Source organism: Aethalodelphis obliquidens, unplaced genomic scaffold (assembly GCF_003676395.1).
Source record: "Aethalodelphis obliquidens isolate GAN/ISIS:26980383/991018 unplaced genomic scaffold, ASM367639v1 scaffold3, whole genome shotgun sequence".
In the NCBI taxonomy this organism is placed as follows: Eukaryota; Metazoa; Chordata; class Mammalia; order Artiodactyla; family Delphinidae; genus Aethalodelphis; species Aethalodelphis obliquidens.
The window spans coordinates 6117074-6135973 of record NW_020837947.1 but is presented as its reverse complement, the minus strand read 5'-3'; the positions used below and the strand labels follow the sequence as shown (position 1 = coordinate 6135973).

Sequence of the window (18900 nt, the reverse complement as noted above, 5' to 3'; positions counted from 1 at the left end):
TCTAGGAACTCTAAACTGTCATTTTTATTAAAAAAAATAATTGTATAAGCACGTCGTTTGCCCACAGTCATTTCAAATAATCCCATTCAAGGTATTCCATTCATTCAAGCAGTAAAATTAACAAGATATTTTAAGAGGTGAAGTTTCATTTTTCTCTGTATAACGTTGAACAAGTCATTAGTTTTAAAAGTTAAATACACAGAAAATTCTGATGAATGGCTTATTACATTTACAGTTTTACATAATTTAGGAAACACTGATCACCATTTTTTCTTAGAGATTTTGTGGGAAACTACAGTAAATTGAACAAATATCCTGTCCTCAAAGAGATAAAGTATATACAGAAGGAACTAGAGTACAAAATAGAAAATAATAAGAGGTATGAAAGTTCTGAAAAGGAGATGATTCTTTCCACTTCAGAAGATTAAGGGATGACTCCTTGCAGTTCAGAGTTTCAGTTCAATGCAGAATAAAGTCCTAAAGTTGACCTGGAATAACCCATATTTTTTTGCCTGATTCTTTCCAGATGCAACATAACTTACACCACCCTTTCAGCACAGGAAAGGTAATACGAGAGCTCACTCCTGATCTGGGGTGATGGAAGGAGAAGCACAATAGGATGCTGGCCACCTGGCATGCCAGCAAGTATTGCCAAGCCCAGTCCCCAGTCGGCAAAACACATGCAGCTAACAGGCCACCACTGGTCAGTGGGTAAATGAGAAACAGGGTGATTAGAGGTCAGACTACATGAGGTCTGTATGGAAAGTTAAGGTTAAGCAGTCCAATAACAAAGCATACAGTAGCCTGCAAGCTCTTGCTACAGTGCTACTGTCCTATGTACATTTATGAGAGTTTCTTTAATCTATTGTTTGGGTTGAAACAATTACATATTTCACTTAAAATCTAAGTAGAATATTAGACATTTAGCAGAATTTTCTAAGAGTGTACCGGTATCTCAATCACTGTAGGAAGAGAATATTTTCTTCAGTAGAAGTATTATGATCTAGCAAGAGAAACAATGGAAGGTGCCAATAATTCCAAACTGATAATCATAAAATAAAACTCTCAAGAAGACTGAAGGCAATTTTATGATAAAATAAAATAATAAGATTCTACTTTTTAAATCTTCAGATAAATACCAGTGACAAGATAGTAGAATCACAAACATTAGGAAACATTAAAATATGTGAATACCTATAAATGATAATTATTCTGCTTATATTATTATTAATGTTCAGATAATGCACATAAGGATTTAATTTTGCTCTAAAGCAACAGCCACCAACCTTTCTGGCACCAGGGACCGGTTTCATGGAAGACAATTTTTCCACGGACAGGGACAGGGGGGTGGTTCAGGCGGACAGGGACAGGGGGGTGGTTCCACGGACAGGGAGTGGGGGGTGGTTCAGGCGGTAATGCAAGCGACGGGGAGCGACGGGGAGCGACGGGGAGCAGCAGATGAAGCTTCGCTCGCTTGCCCACCGCTCACCTCCTGCTGTGCGGCCCCGGCTCCTAACAGGCCATGACCGGTACCGGTCCACAGCCCACGGGTTGGGGACTCCTGCTCTAAAGATTTCCTATCAGATATAAGTTAGGTCACCTAATTCCAAATCCTAGTCTCTAAAACCACATTTTTACATTTTAACCTGTGTCACATTATGGGCTATTTCCTCATATATATCTTCCAATTCATTAACTGTCTCTTTGGTATTGACAAATTGCTCTTTTAACCAATCTGTTGAGGATTTTTTTTCATTCTAATAGTTAAATTTATGCTCTATTCAATAGCTATCTTTTCTATTATGTCTGTTTTCTGTTTTGATTTCAATTTTTTATTTTATGTCCTAATTAACATAAAACATTTTTGTTTTGTATTCTGTTTCAAACTGTCATTTTATTTTCTCACGTTTTGGGGGAAACCAATCTTCTAGTTTATGGTGTATGCTCTTCTCCACTCAAGGTAGAATATCCCTTTGTTTGACTTATAATGGGTATCATGAGGACCCCTTCAGTAGGGCTTGTTCATCTCTGGAGGCCATGACCCCCAAGTGTTCTCTGGAATGCTTTTACGTACATTCTGCTTGAGACATCAGATATGCCAAAGCCTGGGTCTGATATTTATATTAATTCCTCCTGTGGACAACATAGGTATTGAGAGGTTTAGGTTTATCTCATTTTCCCCATTTCTCAGTTATTTTTTCAGTCTCCTAGATGCCCAGTCCATGTAAAGGACATGAAGCCTTCATTCCTTCCACAACCACCTGAGGGCCACCAGAGCACCATGCACTTAAATTCTTGGTTTATTCATTCCTTTATTTAAAGACAGCTGTGTTGTTTCTACTTCTTCACTTACCCCTGGAAAATTTCCTTTTTCTTTTTCAATTTCATCTATGATTTTAAAAATATTAATTAAATTTTATTTAGTAATTTTAGCAAGAAGCCTCCATCTTGGTGGTTCCAAAATTCTCTGACACTGTGAAAGCCATACCAGCCCAGGGCTGCTTACGTCTTCACCTATTGCACGTGGGAGAGAAATAAACTTCTACCTTGCCGAGTCATTGTTATTACTTTGTGTTTTCTGTCACACACAGTCAAAAATAATCCTGTTGTACCTCTGACTATTTAGACTGGAGAATAAAAGACTAAAGGAAACATACTAATATTGTCAGAATAACAAAGGGATTGTCATTCATGCCAAAACAAACTTTTGAAATGGGCTGTAGCATAAAGAAGGAAGAATTCTTTCACACAAAGGATATTACTGACATTGTCATTTGTTCTTAGAACCTGCAAATGACTAAATTACCTCTGAAGTTCTCTTTCTCCTTTTTAACATTTCTCTATATCATCAGAAACATAATCAACCAAAATGTATTTTAAGAAAATAAGAAATAGAAGAAAACAAAGGCAAAAGTTGAGAGGGACATACAGGTACCTTAATCATATATTTTGAGCCTAGCACAATGTATCACATGTCCCCACCACTCCTAGTTCCTCCAAAAGTAAACCCAAGATACTATCACTATGGTCCTGACACCTTCCCCATCCCTTATGTTCATTCTTAATATGATAGCTCTGTTTCGTTGTACTTATTAAATGTGTCACCTCAAATTTTACATCCACGTACTCTCCTTCTAGTCATGTCTCCTTCTGGTGATTTAGAACTTGTCATGAACTAAATACACCATAGTGAGGCCATTCTTCGTGGAGATTCTACTGCACAAAATGCTTTACTAGCCATAGCCAGTCAATTACCTGGCCTTCCAGCTGGTGGGCCACCATTCTCGTTGTCATCCTTCAGAATAACAGCCAGACCCACTGAGTCGGCCGGAAGGACAGAGCTGCTGAGGTCCACCCGAGTTAGGCTCTCAGGTTCCCTCTCAGAGCCCCCCGCAGTGTTCTGCGGGCTGTCCCTTCCAGCTGTGCTCCTTTCTGGGACTTTTCTCTGGGGTCTGAGCACAATGTGAACGATGCTCTGCTGATCCAGGTCACAGCTCTGTGGGAGAGTGAAACAAAAACACAACAAGAAAGGGCAGACATTAAAACACCAGGAGGAGCTGAATTTGTCATCAGTTCTAGAGTGTGTAAAAGACATTGGTTTATGTCCAATGTCTGCACGCAGTCATGGAACTTAAAGAAAAGTGACACGTGTGATTGACTGATCAGGACAGGCACACTCACCCTGCAGCAGAGGCCAACACCTACACATGTGTGTGTTAATATTGAACTGGGGCCAGAAACTGCAATGTGGGGATAAATGGAATACGACAACAGACGAAAACTGAAGTAATATTCAAAGGGACATGAAATCTAACGGGAAAGAAACATGTATCACACTGCATACATAACCATACTGAAAAGCAGTATGCTTTTAAAACTGACTTCCTGGAAATATGTCCTTATAATTTTCAAATTTAAATGCTAGCACTCATTTCTGTTTTAAAAAGCACAGAGTTGGTTATTACCAACTACAAGGCAATTTTCTCTAGAATTTACCACACACTTGTTTACAGTAGGCTCCATGTATACTCAGACATCACTAGCAATCACACCATCAGGCCAGTGAAGCCAGAGGACAGGGTACCAGTGCCATCTCGGATCATTCACTGTTTCATCCAATCTCACAATTAAAATCAGTGGACGCCTACAAAAATGTTTTGTATCTATATATTAATGTGTATGAACATAAGACTTTAAACTTTAGTAGAATTAGTAGAAACTAACACAATATTGTAAAGCAACTATACTCCAATAAAAATTAAAATAAAATAAAATAAAAGCATAAAAAAAAGAAAAGAAAGTTAGACATCAGATAATTTACTTGGACAGAAACTATACTAACTTAAGTTAAATCTCTGTTTCAGAATATCTACTGGGTAGACACAGTCGTTCATCTGTCTGTCCCTCCTCCCACAGAGCGAGGACCCTCCTCTCTCTACAACACCCCCCATTGCCATTCTCCCTCATCTTAGGAATTTTAAATAACACACACGCAAAACACAACAACACTGGTAACAATCATAACCCCCCAAGTGCCGTGTTATCTCTATCAGACTTGTAAGAATGGTGCCTGACACTCATCAGCACTCCCTGCCCACACACCACGGCTTAGTGTCAGCCTCGCCCACTCAGGAAGGTCACCAGCATGCCCTCCGGTCCCAAATCCCACTCTGATCTCTTCTGGTCCCGTGTCTCGGGTCTCGGTCACGTCAACACACTTCCTCTTCCTGCCGCCTGTCCCCGCAGTTTCCCAGCTCTCCCCAGGACTGCTCCTACTCAGCAGTGGTCACTCTGTGTCAATCTCTGTCCCCTCAGTCCGCCCCTAGCTGACTTCCTATTTCTGTCAAGGCACCACCATCCCCCATGTTATCCAAGTGTCAAGGCTTCCCCTCCCACCTAAAACTCCAATCATTCTCCTATGTTTTCTAAGGAGGGCTTCACCACCTTTGAACCTTCCTCCCTACTGTTACATCTAGCAAGGTGTCAAGAGTAACTAATTCTGACTCAGAAATTCCCTTCACATCTTCAGCTCCTTTACATCCCAATTGTCACCTCCCCATTTTAGGCCTCCATCATTACAAGAGCTTTGTAATTACTTCCTTACCTCTTGTCTTGCCCCGCAAACCTTTTGTACAAGAATTTCTGGTGTATTCTACATAGTCTTTTTAAAGTGTCTCACTATTACTTGTTAAATATAGTCTAACATCTTACTATCTTCTTCAAGTGTGCTCAGACTCTTCTCCTTTCTAGACCAACTGTCTTTTCCTCTCCATTATATATGTAGATTATATTATTCTTCAAAAAATATTCACTCTCATCTCCCTTCATCCTGCCCTTGATTTTGGGCTAAGCCATGTGATCAGCTTTGGCTAATAGGACATTTGCAGATGTGATTGAACCAGGGTTTTAGAGTATATTTTCACCACTGCCCTGGCTATCAAAAAAGAATCCCTGGAAGTTTCCACCTCTTCAGCCTGGGCCCCAGAACTGCACACATGGCGCAGACCTGAGCCCAAGCCATGGAGAGGATCAAGTGCAACCCCACCTATAGCTTGAGCAGTCTTCCAGCTAAATGCAGGCTGGGGCTGCAGACCCCCAGATGACCTGAAGATGCACGGGAAAGAGACGGTTATTAATGTATGGCACTGAGATCTTGTGGTTGTTCATTAAGCAGTAATTGCTGACAATACACTTTTTTCCATTCTAATTGGACTAACAGACGTTCTACCACCATTTATCATCACCTCAGTGCTCGGCCAGCACTCTAGAGACTGTACAAAGCCTTTAGCCTAAGTCATATCAAACAAACCAACATCAAGATCTGAGTACACTCAAATGTGGGCATGTGAGGACGTGTGCTTTGCAATAAGGAGAAACAATTGAGAATTAGCATCCTAACATATTCTGAGATTTTCATCCATATTGTGCTCTTTTCAAAAGGTTCAAAAAATCAGTCAGATAAAATTCCTCTCTCCACAGTCATAACGTACATGCTTCATGTGATACTCTCAGATAAAAATAATGTCTTTCTCTCTCATCTGAATCCGGGTAATCTGCCTGCTATGCTCTTCCACTGCAGTGATCAGAGCTTGGACATCGTGTGTGTGTGTGTGTGTGTATGTGTGTGTGTGTGTGTGTGTGTGTGTGTGTGTGTGTGTCTGATCCTCCAACTTAATTTAGAATTCCTTAAGAGCAGCGACTGGGTTACACTTCTACTTTTATTTACCAGAATGCCTCACACAGCACTTTGAACCTAGTAGATGTAGAAAATTCATCTATGAATTGAAAAGGTAAATGACTGAGAGGAAATAAGAATGCATGAATGAACAAATATAAACAGCTACAGACGCATACACACAACACCTGAAGTGTTCCTCGGGGAGCAAGAAGACTGCAGAAAAGCAACATGGAATTCAAAGTCAAATAGGTGTAATTTATTAGCTGCGTGATTTTTGGCAAATTACTTTCCCTGCATAAGCTTCAGTTTCTACATATGTCATTAGCAATAATATTACCAACTTTGATGATTGCTCTGAGATGTAAGGACATATACAGAGTGCAGACCCAATCCAGTCACAACTCAATATATAATTGTCAGTATCACTATCATCATTTATGAGTTTTGAAAACTAAAGAGGTGGGTCCTTATCTTGTGTAAAGATAAAACCTCAGAATAAAACCTCAGAATCCTTTTTGGCTGCTCCACTCACACAATCTTATTTGGAAAATGTATAAAGAAGGTGGAATAAGCAGAATCGACAAATGTGACAGTTATTCTGGTAACTTTCCAGGCTTTCTGTGAACTAAAAGTTGATACAAAAATTATCACTATATGCTCAGATGCCAGGAAACACATGAAGAACCTGAGCAAATTCTCAGGGGCTGCTAAAATTGGACAAATATGGAAAAAATAAAAAAACTGAGGTTTTCCTTTCAAATCCAGATTTTCCTAATGCTCAGAGTAGAGCTGCAAAGGGGAGTAGGAAGATCCCAAACAGATTTCAGTACTTATAGTGATATTTATAGAACATATTTCCCTGAGACTCCATCCATGGTTCAGAGACCATTAACTGCTTAATTCTTTGACTCACTTGTAGAAAACGTTGTTGATTTCGGAAGCAGTCCCTTTGCCAGATGGTGCAAGTGCACCATCATGTTAGTTCAGTTCAAAGCCACATTAATAACATATCCCATGGGCAATAAATTAGATAAAGTTTAGTTGTCCAGCCACTCCAAAGCCCAAAATAATATTTAGTTCTCTTGGTATATGAACGATCCCTCAGCTTTGGGAGGTAGAGATTTTCACGGGAAGACAGCAGAGTTTTCAAACATTGTCTTAAGCTTCTTCAGGGCAAAAACAATGCCTTATTTATCTTTGTTTCCTCAATAACCAGAATATTGCTTGGCAAAGAGGAAACAGTACATTTGTGTTTTCCTTATAACAAGTCATTAATTCAACAAGTAAGGCAGTGACATAAGTCATTTAGTGTTGACAAAACAAGTGGGTATTCACCCAGCTGGGCTTGGTCTTGTGCCGTCAAGCAGAGCTGTTGTCCCACCAGGGACTGAGAGCTCAGTACAATGGACTCTCTCTCCAGGACCTCTGACTTGGAGATACCCCAGGATTAATAAAACATCTACGGGAGTTGTCTGCCAACCAATGACCACCTCTCATCCAACTGGCCATTATTCCACGATATACAAGAAATTGATGTAGTTTTCCTTTTCCGAAAAGGAGTCCTTCTGAGGAAATGTAGTTGGAATTCAAATATCTGACAGCCTGGTAATATAATTCGAACACTGAAAACAAGAAAAATTTGAAAAACCTGAGAATGCTTTTCAAGATATTCTTAACCTTTTGAAACATTGTAAAAATAAGTAATGTTACTCTAAGAAGAAAAATTAACAAGGATTGAAAAGTTATTGGAATGTTGTCCAAGCACTTAAAGAAGGGTTACACAGATAATCTTTAAAATGATTAATAATGAGTTTCAAAAATAGTTAATAATGTCACATATTAACAAAATGCTTTCACGTGCTATGCCGATAACAATTACATTAATAATAAAAGTAAAATAAATACATAATATGCTTCAGCTTTGTACTACTCTCCAGATTGTGTTACAAGGTCTTCAGATGTAGTAAGTTGTTTAATATCCCCATAGTGAACTAAGGGAGCTGCTCTTACCATCCAGAAGTGAGTTGTATGTAAAGCCAGGAGAACTGTGCCTGGCACAAACTAAGCTCTTTAAACATTACTTGTCTCTGTTGTTCATTTCTATTCCACTTCACAGAAGTTAAAGGTGAGCCACAGAGAAATTCATAACAGGCTCAATGTAATCCAACACTTAAGTATGAAACCAGGATGGGAACCCATCAAACATTACTTGTCTCTGTTGTTCATTTCTATTCCACTTCACAGAAGTTAAAGGTGAGCCACAGAAAAATTCATAACAGGCTCAACGTAATCCAGCTCTTAAGTATGAAACCAGGATGGGAACCCAGGCCAAGGACTCCCGATAACCTTCTCTGACTCTCCCGAGCTCCACTATGTGGCTGCAGAGAGGAAGTGAGGTAGTGGGTGGGATAGACAGAGGAGGACAAATCTATAGGGGCCATGGTGAAGAGCGGGGTTTGGAAGCTGCAATGGATCTGCTTCAGGTACAAAGGAATGATTCGAAGAGCCAGATATGTTAAAAACTTGAGAAGACAGCCACTGGGACCAGGGCAACCTGGAGGCCATGGAAGAAAGTTTGTGTGGGTCTGATAAAAAACAAAACCAAACAGGACGACAAGACAATGAAATAAGAATCAGTGCCAGTTATAGATGCATCAGTCAAACCATGCAAAGTAAGAACAGGGTAGAGGTGGCCTGGCAACAAGGCTGGCAACCCCCAAAGGTCGGTGCCAGCTTCAGCTGTTTTTAAGTCAGCTCCCCTGCAGATCCCAAACCCCGAGAAGACAGCACTTGTCACATGGGGTTGCACTGCCTATTTATGTGTTTCTCTGTTACCAGACAATTCCATCTTCAAGAAAAGATACTAAATCTTCCTAATGCTGAATCTACAGTATCTACTGTAATGACCTGGTGGTCATAGTACACACTCCACCTGGGTTTGTTGAATGACTCCATGATCCTGTGGAGCACATGCCAATTGCTGCAGCCATTGCAGAGGTAAGGAAATGCGTCAGATGGCTTTAGTGAGTCGCCTAAATATGACACATAATTAGGAAATGAAAGAGCCAGATCCGCGGCCCATGTTTTCTGGCTCTTAGCCCAATGCTCTTTCAAATATCCCACTTTGGACTCCCCACGTTTCTGAGTTCATCATACAAGGATACACGTTAGACACAACCTCCAAAGAGTTGATTTTTTAATTTTGTTTTTAAAGATTTTTTTTTTTTTTGATGTGGACCATTTTTAGAGCCTTTATTGAATTTGTTACAATATTGCTTCTGTTTTATGTTTTGGTTTTTTGGCTGCGAGGCATGTGAGATCTCAGCTCCCCGACCAGGGATCGAACCCATATCTCTTGCATTGGAAGGCGAAGTCTTAACCACTGGACTGCCTGGGAAGTCACTAGTTTATTTTATAAGCACACTGATCAATCTACATTCATCACTATACTTGCTATACAAGTTTCCATGCTCTTTAAATTAGACTGGGCTGCCTTCAATCTCTTCGATATTATTCATTCATTTTCATTCTCTCCAACTCTGTTAAACTCTTGTTTATCATAAAACATGGTTAAAATAATTACAGTTGGAAGGCTACCTTACTTCCTATTGCATCCCAACTTTACGTTTTAAGGCCTGAAAATCTCGGATTTTCATTTGAATTTTTAATAGCACGCATTTTTTCCCCCAGAAAATAATATGATCAGCCAAGAATTATCAGATAAAAGATTTCCTAATCTAATAGTCAATGATGTTATCAGATTTCAATTTTAAAAATGAGTTTGGCATTAAGGAGCTCTTTCTTAGATAATTTTAAAGAAACACTTTAACACAGCATAAATTTTCTTTTATTCTTTTTTTTTTTGGTTGTTAAAGATTCAGCATGTTCATTACTTGCTTCTTCTAAAAAGAACATCTAACAGATGTTTGTGTAAGCCCACCAGAGTTGTTTTTTTTATTTCACCAGAGTTTTTAATACAGTACTACTGTACTTTTCAAGGTACTGTATTGTTAGATTAAAAATGTTTTCTTTATTTTTTGTGTTTGTTTTTTTATGTGTTATTTGTGTGAAAGTATTATAAACCTACAGTACAGTACTATATAACCGATTGTGTTAGTGGGTAACCTAGTTTAACTTTGTTGGACTTAACGAACAAATTGGAGTTATGAACACACTCTTGGAACAGATCTTGTTCGTACGTAGGGGACTTACTGTAGTATATTTTCTATGTCAAAGAAAGACAATGTGGCAATTATTTAGGGAGTTATTTAAAGGTAGTTTTAAATGTAATGGTTCAGAAATGTTTTGTATGGTTATTGCTAACAATGAGATAATGTGGTTAAAGACAACATGAGCTAAGGACGTTCGGTGCGAGTCAGAATAACCAAAAAGAAACTATTCCCACTGATTTCTTTCTCTTGTGCTCTAGTTCACCTCCACAGTGGTGAACAAACACTAAATGCCAGTTTATATTAATTGGATGAGAATAAAAACTGTTCCTTCAACTTGATCTTTCATTTTAAAAAAATAGAGACTTTGAAAAGACATATACTTTGTGATTTATGCTTTGAATTATTTCACATTTCTTACAGCTAGTTTTTATTATGATCAAAGGTATTATGCTACACAGAGATAATGAAAGGCCCCCTCTCTGGTTGCCAAAGGCTGAGTAATACAATTACTGGGAAAGGTCAATTAGCTCCACACTAATTAGCCAGTGTGGGTCTGAGCCATGTCACCCTCAAGTCCCTCCCATGGCAGGCCTGGGGCCATTTCACTACTCATTAGGACCTGTACAGAGGGAGCTCAGTGGGGAGGGGAAGGAGACAAAGCAAGAATCAACTGACTGCTCTCCTTAGCTATGGAGTAAATGATTTACTGTGAGAAGAGGTTAGCGCTGTTGCACAGGTGAGGACTGGGATTCCATTCATCCATGCCCACCCTTTCCTAAACACAAAGGATAACAGGGAATCAATCCTATGCCTAAAACCAAGTTAAAATTGTGTTTTATGTTGTAAACTTTACAAGAAATGCCCCCCCAGTGTCGTTTCTCTAAACATTACTTTATCACGTTATGATATATTGTTATAAATAATTTAAATATATATGGAATTTTAACATAATTAAATTAATTTTTTACAAATCATTACATACAATGTATGGTATTGCTTGTGGAGGAGTGTCAGGGTTAACAAACAGACCCTCCTTCTTGTGCATACAGGACAAAAAGAGGAATCTTGAATAATAATCTCTATTACTTCTTCCTCCTAAAGATATTTTACCTTCAAATGATTCAACCCTGGGGAAAAAAATATGAAGCAGACAACTGTCACCCAAACTGTCATTTCACATACCACCTCTCTCTCACTGTGTTCTCCCTTTCCCCAACTCAACAAGAACACCTGTATTGTCAAAGAGATTTTGCTAATAATGTGCAAAAACGATATTTTGTAGCTTTGGGGCCATTTCCAAAAACAACAAACAAACAAACTGGAAAAAAAAAAAAAACTTTAAAGGATTAAAAACCCTTTTATTCTTGTTTAAAGCCTATTCCTTTCTAGGCCCAAAAAATTAGCCTCCCAGTTTGCTTCTGGTTTTCTTCTCTTCATCCCTCCTATAATTCCACTTTCTAAAAGAATGTGACGGTCTTTGGATGATCTCTACTCCTCCCCCCTTCCCTTTGGTTCTCTCTCCCTCTCTCTCTCTCTCTCTCTCTCTCTCTCTCTCTCCCCCTCCCTCCCCTGCCCCTTCCTTTTACCCATCTCTCCTATGCTGTAATTCTAATGCTTTCTCTTGGGTGAACACACAGCATGTGGTCCTGTCCCCTCATTCAGAACCAAAGAGAAGCAGGTGTGCCCCTTGCTTGGTTTCAGCCCAATGCTGGTCACTGTAGAACTGGGAACTAACTAACTAAGCCCAGGGAAGGAAGTTCATTCATTGCTTCAAGGTTGCAATAAGTCAGTAGCCAACTGGAACAGAATAAGTTTCTTTTATTTCATGACTTTAAAACAAACTCTTAGACAACAAAAAAAAAATGTTTATGTGGAATCAGTGGAAAGCCAGAGTGGTAATTTTGAACTACTGACTACTTTAAATTACATCCATCCCCAGAAAAAAAAAAAAAAAAAAAGTCATGAAAAACAAACAAAAAATCTCTTAGGAGAGGAAGCAATGGATATTTCCTTATCCAGTCACACACCTAACCCAGAGCTATAAGAAAAGAGATGAGTGTAGACTCTTGAGGGGAGAAACGTAATCAGGGATCACTTATTCTCAAATACTAAAAGTTTCTCACTAAGTCAGGGAGATGCCCTACTGCCATGTAAGACAATGCAGCCAAGCGCCACCCTCCTCACCTGGGTCAGTCAGTAAACTGGGGTGTTGCATGTTCCTTGGGCCCTGGCCAGAGCTTGAGTGACTCACAGAGGGCTAGAAATATTTAGTTGGGCTCTTCAACAGCACAGAAGAAACAAGAACTGACAGGCATTCATGTTTATTTTTTTAAACAACTGACACAGAGATAAACAGTTTCACACCTTGGCTATAAATTCCTTATAAGTTTCCAGCCTCAGGTTTAAATTTTAGATATAAATACAATACATAGTTACTCATGTCAGCTCCTGTTTCACAATCTGGATATCTTATGTCATATGCAACAATTATTTTGCGTGGGATAAATAAAACATGAAACTGCTATCCTCTTCCACACCTGTACTCTAAGCAGATGTCTGCTTGAGCTGCCCTCTAGACACTGGCTGGTATGATGGCATTGAAAGTCTGAGCAAATCGGGAAATATTCCTAGACTCTGTCATCTGACTACAAGAAAGGATAAATGGTATTCTTTCCTTCTGTTTCAGCAGTTGGTCCTAACTAATTCTTTCTTGTAATCATTTGTTCAGGAGAAAGAATGTGTTAAGGCCAAAAGGCCCTCTGAAGTACATCCTCGAGGGCCATAGCTCTGCAGGGGAGCAGACTGCTGCTCCAAGGGCTGCACCATCCCCTGCAGGTGAATGAGAAGGTTGTATGTGCTGGGGCCATGACCAAGCACTCTCAGCTCTGGGCCTTTACTCTGAAATAAATGGTAAATATTGTCTTTGACAAAACATTTTTTTCTAAATTTATATAACAGAACTTATCTATAATGAATTTCCTTTACAATTGTTGACTGAGTTTCTTGTTTGCTTTTTGTCTTTTTGTTTGTTTGTTTATATTTTCATAATATAAACGTTCTCAGGGTATAAGAGCAGAAGAAAAGCTCAGAGGCCCATGCAGTCTTCCCCCGGGATAAATCGATTGAAGAAATTTACAAAAATCCATTGTGGATATTAAAACTTTGAGGGCTAAGAGAAAGTGCCTTGAAGTTTGCAGCTAGCATTTTGCATCTGTCTCTAACAGAAGCTAATGAAAACCCACATGTGACAGGTCAGGTCATGGATTTAAAGATATCACGTTTTACTTGCACCTATGTTACTCAAGCTACTTCCGCCACCCTGGTAGAGAGAGAGGAAAGGCAAGGTGGGAGTCCAATTATAAGTAAGCTTCTGAGGGGATCTGGACTCACCGCCTTCGCCAGTCAAGACAAAGGCATGGCTTCAGGAAGCCTGGGCTCAGCCTAAGTGCCTTGATTTCAAAGAAGGCACTAACCTCTCTTCCATTTTAATTTTCTTCCAACTAAAGGAAGTATGGTATCTCCTTAAAATCCATATCTATCAAGAACCTCAGAATGTGAACTTATTTGGAAATAGGGTTTATGTAGATGTAATTATTTAAGGATCTCAAGAGGAAATCCTCCTGGACTTAAGGCCCACTCTAAATCCAGTAATTGGTGTCTTTATAAGAAGAAGAGAGGACACAAAGTCACATAGAGGACAACTCTAAGTGAAAATGGAGGCAGGGATTGGAGCGATGCTGCTACAAGCCAAGGGATGCTAAGAGCCACCAGAAGCTAGAAGAGGCAAGGAAATGCCCTTCCCTAGAGCTTTTAGAAGAAGCATCGCCCTGTAAACACCTTGATTTCCGACTTCTGATCTCTAGAACTCTGAGCAACAAATGTATGTTGTTTTATGTCACCATGTTTGTGGTCCTTTGTTATCATAGCCCTAGAAAACTCAAAAACGAGGGAAAGGCATTCTGGGCAAAAGGGAACAGGATGTGCAAAGTCAGAGCTGAGAGACCTGAGTTGGGAAGAAGAAAAGCTGGAATACATTATGGCTGGGAGCAGAACGCTTTTAGGTGGAGTCAAATATACATGGGGGTCCCGAGGAGGAACCCTAATTTGGCACTCCATAAAGCCAATAACCCTTATGTATTTTTTCAACATTTATTTAGAGGAGACGTTAACATCTTTAAGGGGTAGAGGTGAGGAGAACTGCTGGTAGAAGCCCCCTTCACAAACCTTCTCATCTTTGGTTCATTTTGATTAGGTGACATGCACCCTGGTCTACCCAGGATCATTGAGTTTATACGTCTTATCCCAGTATGATTATTAACAGCGCTCCTTTAACTATCAAAGTCTCCCAGTCTGAAAGATAAATCGTATGGTCACCCTACTCATGGCTGCCTATTCATGGCACACAATAGATGCTCAAAAGTAAATTCTGAAGTACTTAAGAGTTATAACAGCAATAATATCTACCATTTTATGAATTACCTACATGCTAGGCACCCTTCTTAGTATTTTCTCATTTTACTCTGCACAATGCCATGGTGAGATGGGTACTATTAATATCCTCATTTTATAGATGAGATAACTGAAGTACAAAGACATTAAGTTGTTGCCAAAGGTCATACATAACTACTAAGTAGCTGAGTCAGAATAATAACTAATATTTATGTGGCACAATATTCACTGCTTACAAATCCCTGTTATCAACACATTTAATCTTGCCTAATACTTTCACCAACTCCTTCTCAAGTATTATGTTCAGTATTTTAACAAAGTCAGAGTTCAGGAAGACAATGAATGAGCTAGGATTACACAGAAGTTTCTAAGCAGGTGGGCTTCTATCCAGGTCAAAATCTGTATAAAAAACACCTGAGGTGCCAAGGAGAAGAACAGATTTTCACATCGAATCCTAGACCTACAGAATCAGAATCTGCAGGGGTGGGTCCCAGCAATCTGCACTTTGAATCATCTCCCCTGACTCACAATGTGCAGTCAAGTTGAGAATCTCCGCCAAGGGCCAGAGCTGGACTGGTTTGACATCCGGCCTCTCAGTCCCAACTTACCCTCACACATGAAATCTTCCGCTCTGGCCACACAGGCACCCTGTACTCAAGACCTGCACCCACCTCAGCCTCTGTTCCAGGGGGCCATTAGGTATGGCAGAGAGCCAAGGGGCAACACAAGGATGTCCTAAGCTAGGAGGGCTTTGGGGCCCCAAGGAGTGTAAAAGAACCACGAGTGCTTCCTGTGCTCAGGGCCACACTCCCAGAACCATCTAGGGAGACACTAGATGAAACTAGCACTAAAGGCCATGAAGGAGAACAAGCTTACTCATAAGTGGACAGGGAAAATGTTTAATCTGTCATGTAAACTTTTCTAATGGGTTATATTGACTATAAAAGGAAGCATATTGTGCAATGCATATACAGAGAGAACATCTAGCCAGTCTGTTTGTGTCAGATACCTACCAACTACCAACATCAAACATGACATTAATTACACCTTACAGGGAAGATCCCAGGATTAATATACAAATAGTAATATTTCTGTGTGCCCATAGGCATATGATATCTATAAGCCTTGCCTGTTTTGAGTCTTTTTGTAAAAACCTATAAAATGTCTGGAGTAGCACAAAAGCAAGCCAATGACAGAAAATGGGTTTTGAGTCAAGTGGAGACTTAGTGAATGACTTAACTTTTCCTGGTTTTATAATCTAGCACACCAGCTCTTTTGACATATGTCTCAAAAGAAAGAGGGCTAAAGAAGACAAGCTTCTTGTCCTGGCTTCATGTGGAAAGAATCTGAAATAAGAGCATGATTTGGCAAATATAATTAATTTTTTTCAACACATTGACTTTATCAAGTTTCTATAAGATGTGGGAGAAGCCAAAAACAGACTCTGTTAGGCTACAGAACAATTTGTAGGACACTCAGGCTTTGAGATAAAAATGTTTTAAAAGTAGTATGTACAGGAAGAAAACAGCAAATGGATAAATATCCATAGATCTGAGGCCAAATATATATGTGGACACTACATGTATATACACACTTACATATCCACACACACATGTCTGTACACACATACATATGTGTGTGAACATGCATGTGCATATGTATGTACACATACAAACTTTCATGTTTGCTTTTAAATTGGAACACATTATAGAGAATTTATCTCTTAATTATTTGCTAAAAATTCAAAGACTGCAAACTGCTATAAAAATTATGAAAGATTAAAGAGGGCAATATGTATAATTCTGTAACTAAACAGAAGTGTTAAATGAAATATTCATTCAACAAGTGTTTCATGATCATCTATTATTTAACAGGTTCTACGCTATTCTTTTTAGATAAAACAGTGAGCAGAACAGTCACAAAAAAAACCTAATGTGATTCCCTCCCAATATCAATGCACTGTTTTTGTTTCCTGAAACTAGATAAATTGATTCTAAAGTTCATACAGAAAACTAAATGCGCAAGCATATCTGGAAGCATTCTGTAAAGAAGAACAATGAGAGGTATAGCCATAGGAGGCATTAAATGTAACATAATGTTTCTATTTTCAACCTTATGATACAGGAACATGAAGAGAGGCTCAATTAATGCAACAAAATAAGAAGTCCAGAAAAATATTCAATGTTTTGGAAATTTGATATTGGCTAAAGGTGGAATTTCAAATCACTGGGAGAAGACAAACTTTTCATTAACGAATAGTCATTTTGAGAAAGATAACATTGGATCTGTATTGATCGATACACGAAAAAAAATGCCTACACACATACGTTATTTATATCTATATATAATTATATAATACATATCACATAATATATCATATTTATATATATCACCATACTATAACTCCTAGAAGCAAATAAGGATGCATTCTTTATGGGACAGTCTTTAAAACTATGACTCGAAATTATGATGCAATAAAATGTTAATAAATTTAACTACAGCAAAATTTTAAAAATAGTCTTTCATGGCAAAACACACTACAGACAAAGACAAATAAAAAATTGCAAGAAAATATTTTTAACTTAGGAAACAGATACAGAATTCTTAAAAACTGGTAAAAAAAGTTTGAAAGTCTGATAGAAGAATGTGTAAAAAGACATGAAACGTTATAAAAATATGTACAAAAATATTAACGTAAGAAAAGATGCTGAGTTTTACTTATAATGAGATAAACACAAATTGAAACTATGTGCCTTTACACCAGTCAGATTAACAACATTTGGAAAGCTTGACAACACTATTGGTGAATCTGTCGCAGAAACTCACACACACCACTGGTGGGAGAGGTTGGCATGATCTTACAGAATTACATGTAAGTTTACCTCGTGATCCCCAAATCCCAGTTTTGGGAATTTTTCCTAAAGCTCATATACCTCCACAATTATGAAATGCATAAGGTTATTTAATGTGGGATTTTTTATAACAGTAAAATATCAGAAACAAGCTAATTGCCTATCCATAGAAGACAAGTAAAATTCTGTAAATAAAATGAGGCATATCATTATCAACTAATTTGAAGTGAGAATTTTCCTCAAAGGAAAGGAAAGCATAACACAAAATAGTATAGATTGTATGATATTTTCTATGTAAGTAGCAAATGGGAAAATGAACATATGGTTGTGTGGGTGCCTGTTTATTTTGCAAAATGAAGCATAAAAAAGGATAAAATAAAAACTAATAAAAATGGTTATTATAAGGGTGTATGTAGCAAGAGTGAGGTGAAGGGCTAGGGCTAGGAGCCCTCTGTTCCCAAGTATATCTTTATATACAGTTTGACTTTTGAACCATAAAGTGTTGCATATCATCAAAAATAAAATAAAAAGGAGGAAAAAAGCAAATTCTAAAATTAATTACAAACAGAAACAAATGACCATAACTACATATCAAGTTGATAATATAACTATACATAAATATAATTAATTCAAGTAACTTTTGAACACAGAGTTCTGTACACCCTTTTACATGAATAAAAGAAAGGAAGAGAAAATGTGTACTTTATTTAGTAAGTTTACCAGGGGTAGTGATACAGAGGTAGAAGTGAGACTATCTGTACGTTAAGACTGAAAAAATTATTAAACTTACCGATAATTTTGGAAAGCAGGTTCTCACAGTGACAGAAGGTATAGAGGAAGGTGAGAAAAAACCTCGTGGTGTTGGATTTGAAACTGAGGTAACACAAAGTACTTATGAATTAAACAAAACTGAACTGAACAACATAAGGAATACCTACGTACTTATTCATCACCCTTCTCAATACTTGCCAACTCGAGTCCAAACTTTTCATCCCTTTCTCTACCCATTTCCACTTCCTCTATTAGTATGAAGCAAATCTCAGACATCATATCACTCATTCAACAAATATTTTCAGTATGTATCTCTAAGAGACAGGAGTCTTTCTTTAAAACATAACCGGAATACCACTGTAAAGTCCAAAAAATAACTACAAGACTTGAATACCGTCACACATCCCTATGTTCACATTCCAAATTACCTCATAAATGCAATTGTTTTTAAGTTTGTTTGAATCAGGATCCAAATAGG

At 38.4% G+C, this 18900-nt stretch overlaps 1 protein-coding gene across 11 annotated transcripts in view; it reads right to left on the bottom strand.

Annotated features, from left to right (window-relative positions):
- The window catches only part of LOC113606908 (1-acyl-sn-glycerol-3-phosphate acyltransferase delta), a 1415842-nt gene that overhangs the window by 970320 nt on the left and 426622 nt on the right, over window positions 1–18900 (bottom strand). For all 11 annotated transcript variants that reach the window (XR_003427759.1, XM_027081831.1, XM_027081775.1 and 8 more), the window contains exon 3: window positions 3256–3496. Coding sequence is in view for 10 of the 11 variants with exons in the window: in XM_027081831.1 (XP_026937632.1) it covers window positions 3256–3496 (241 nt within the window). In the remaining variant the exon portion in view is untranslated. The remainder of the gene's footprint in view (window positions 1–3255; window positions 3497–18900) is intronic.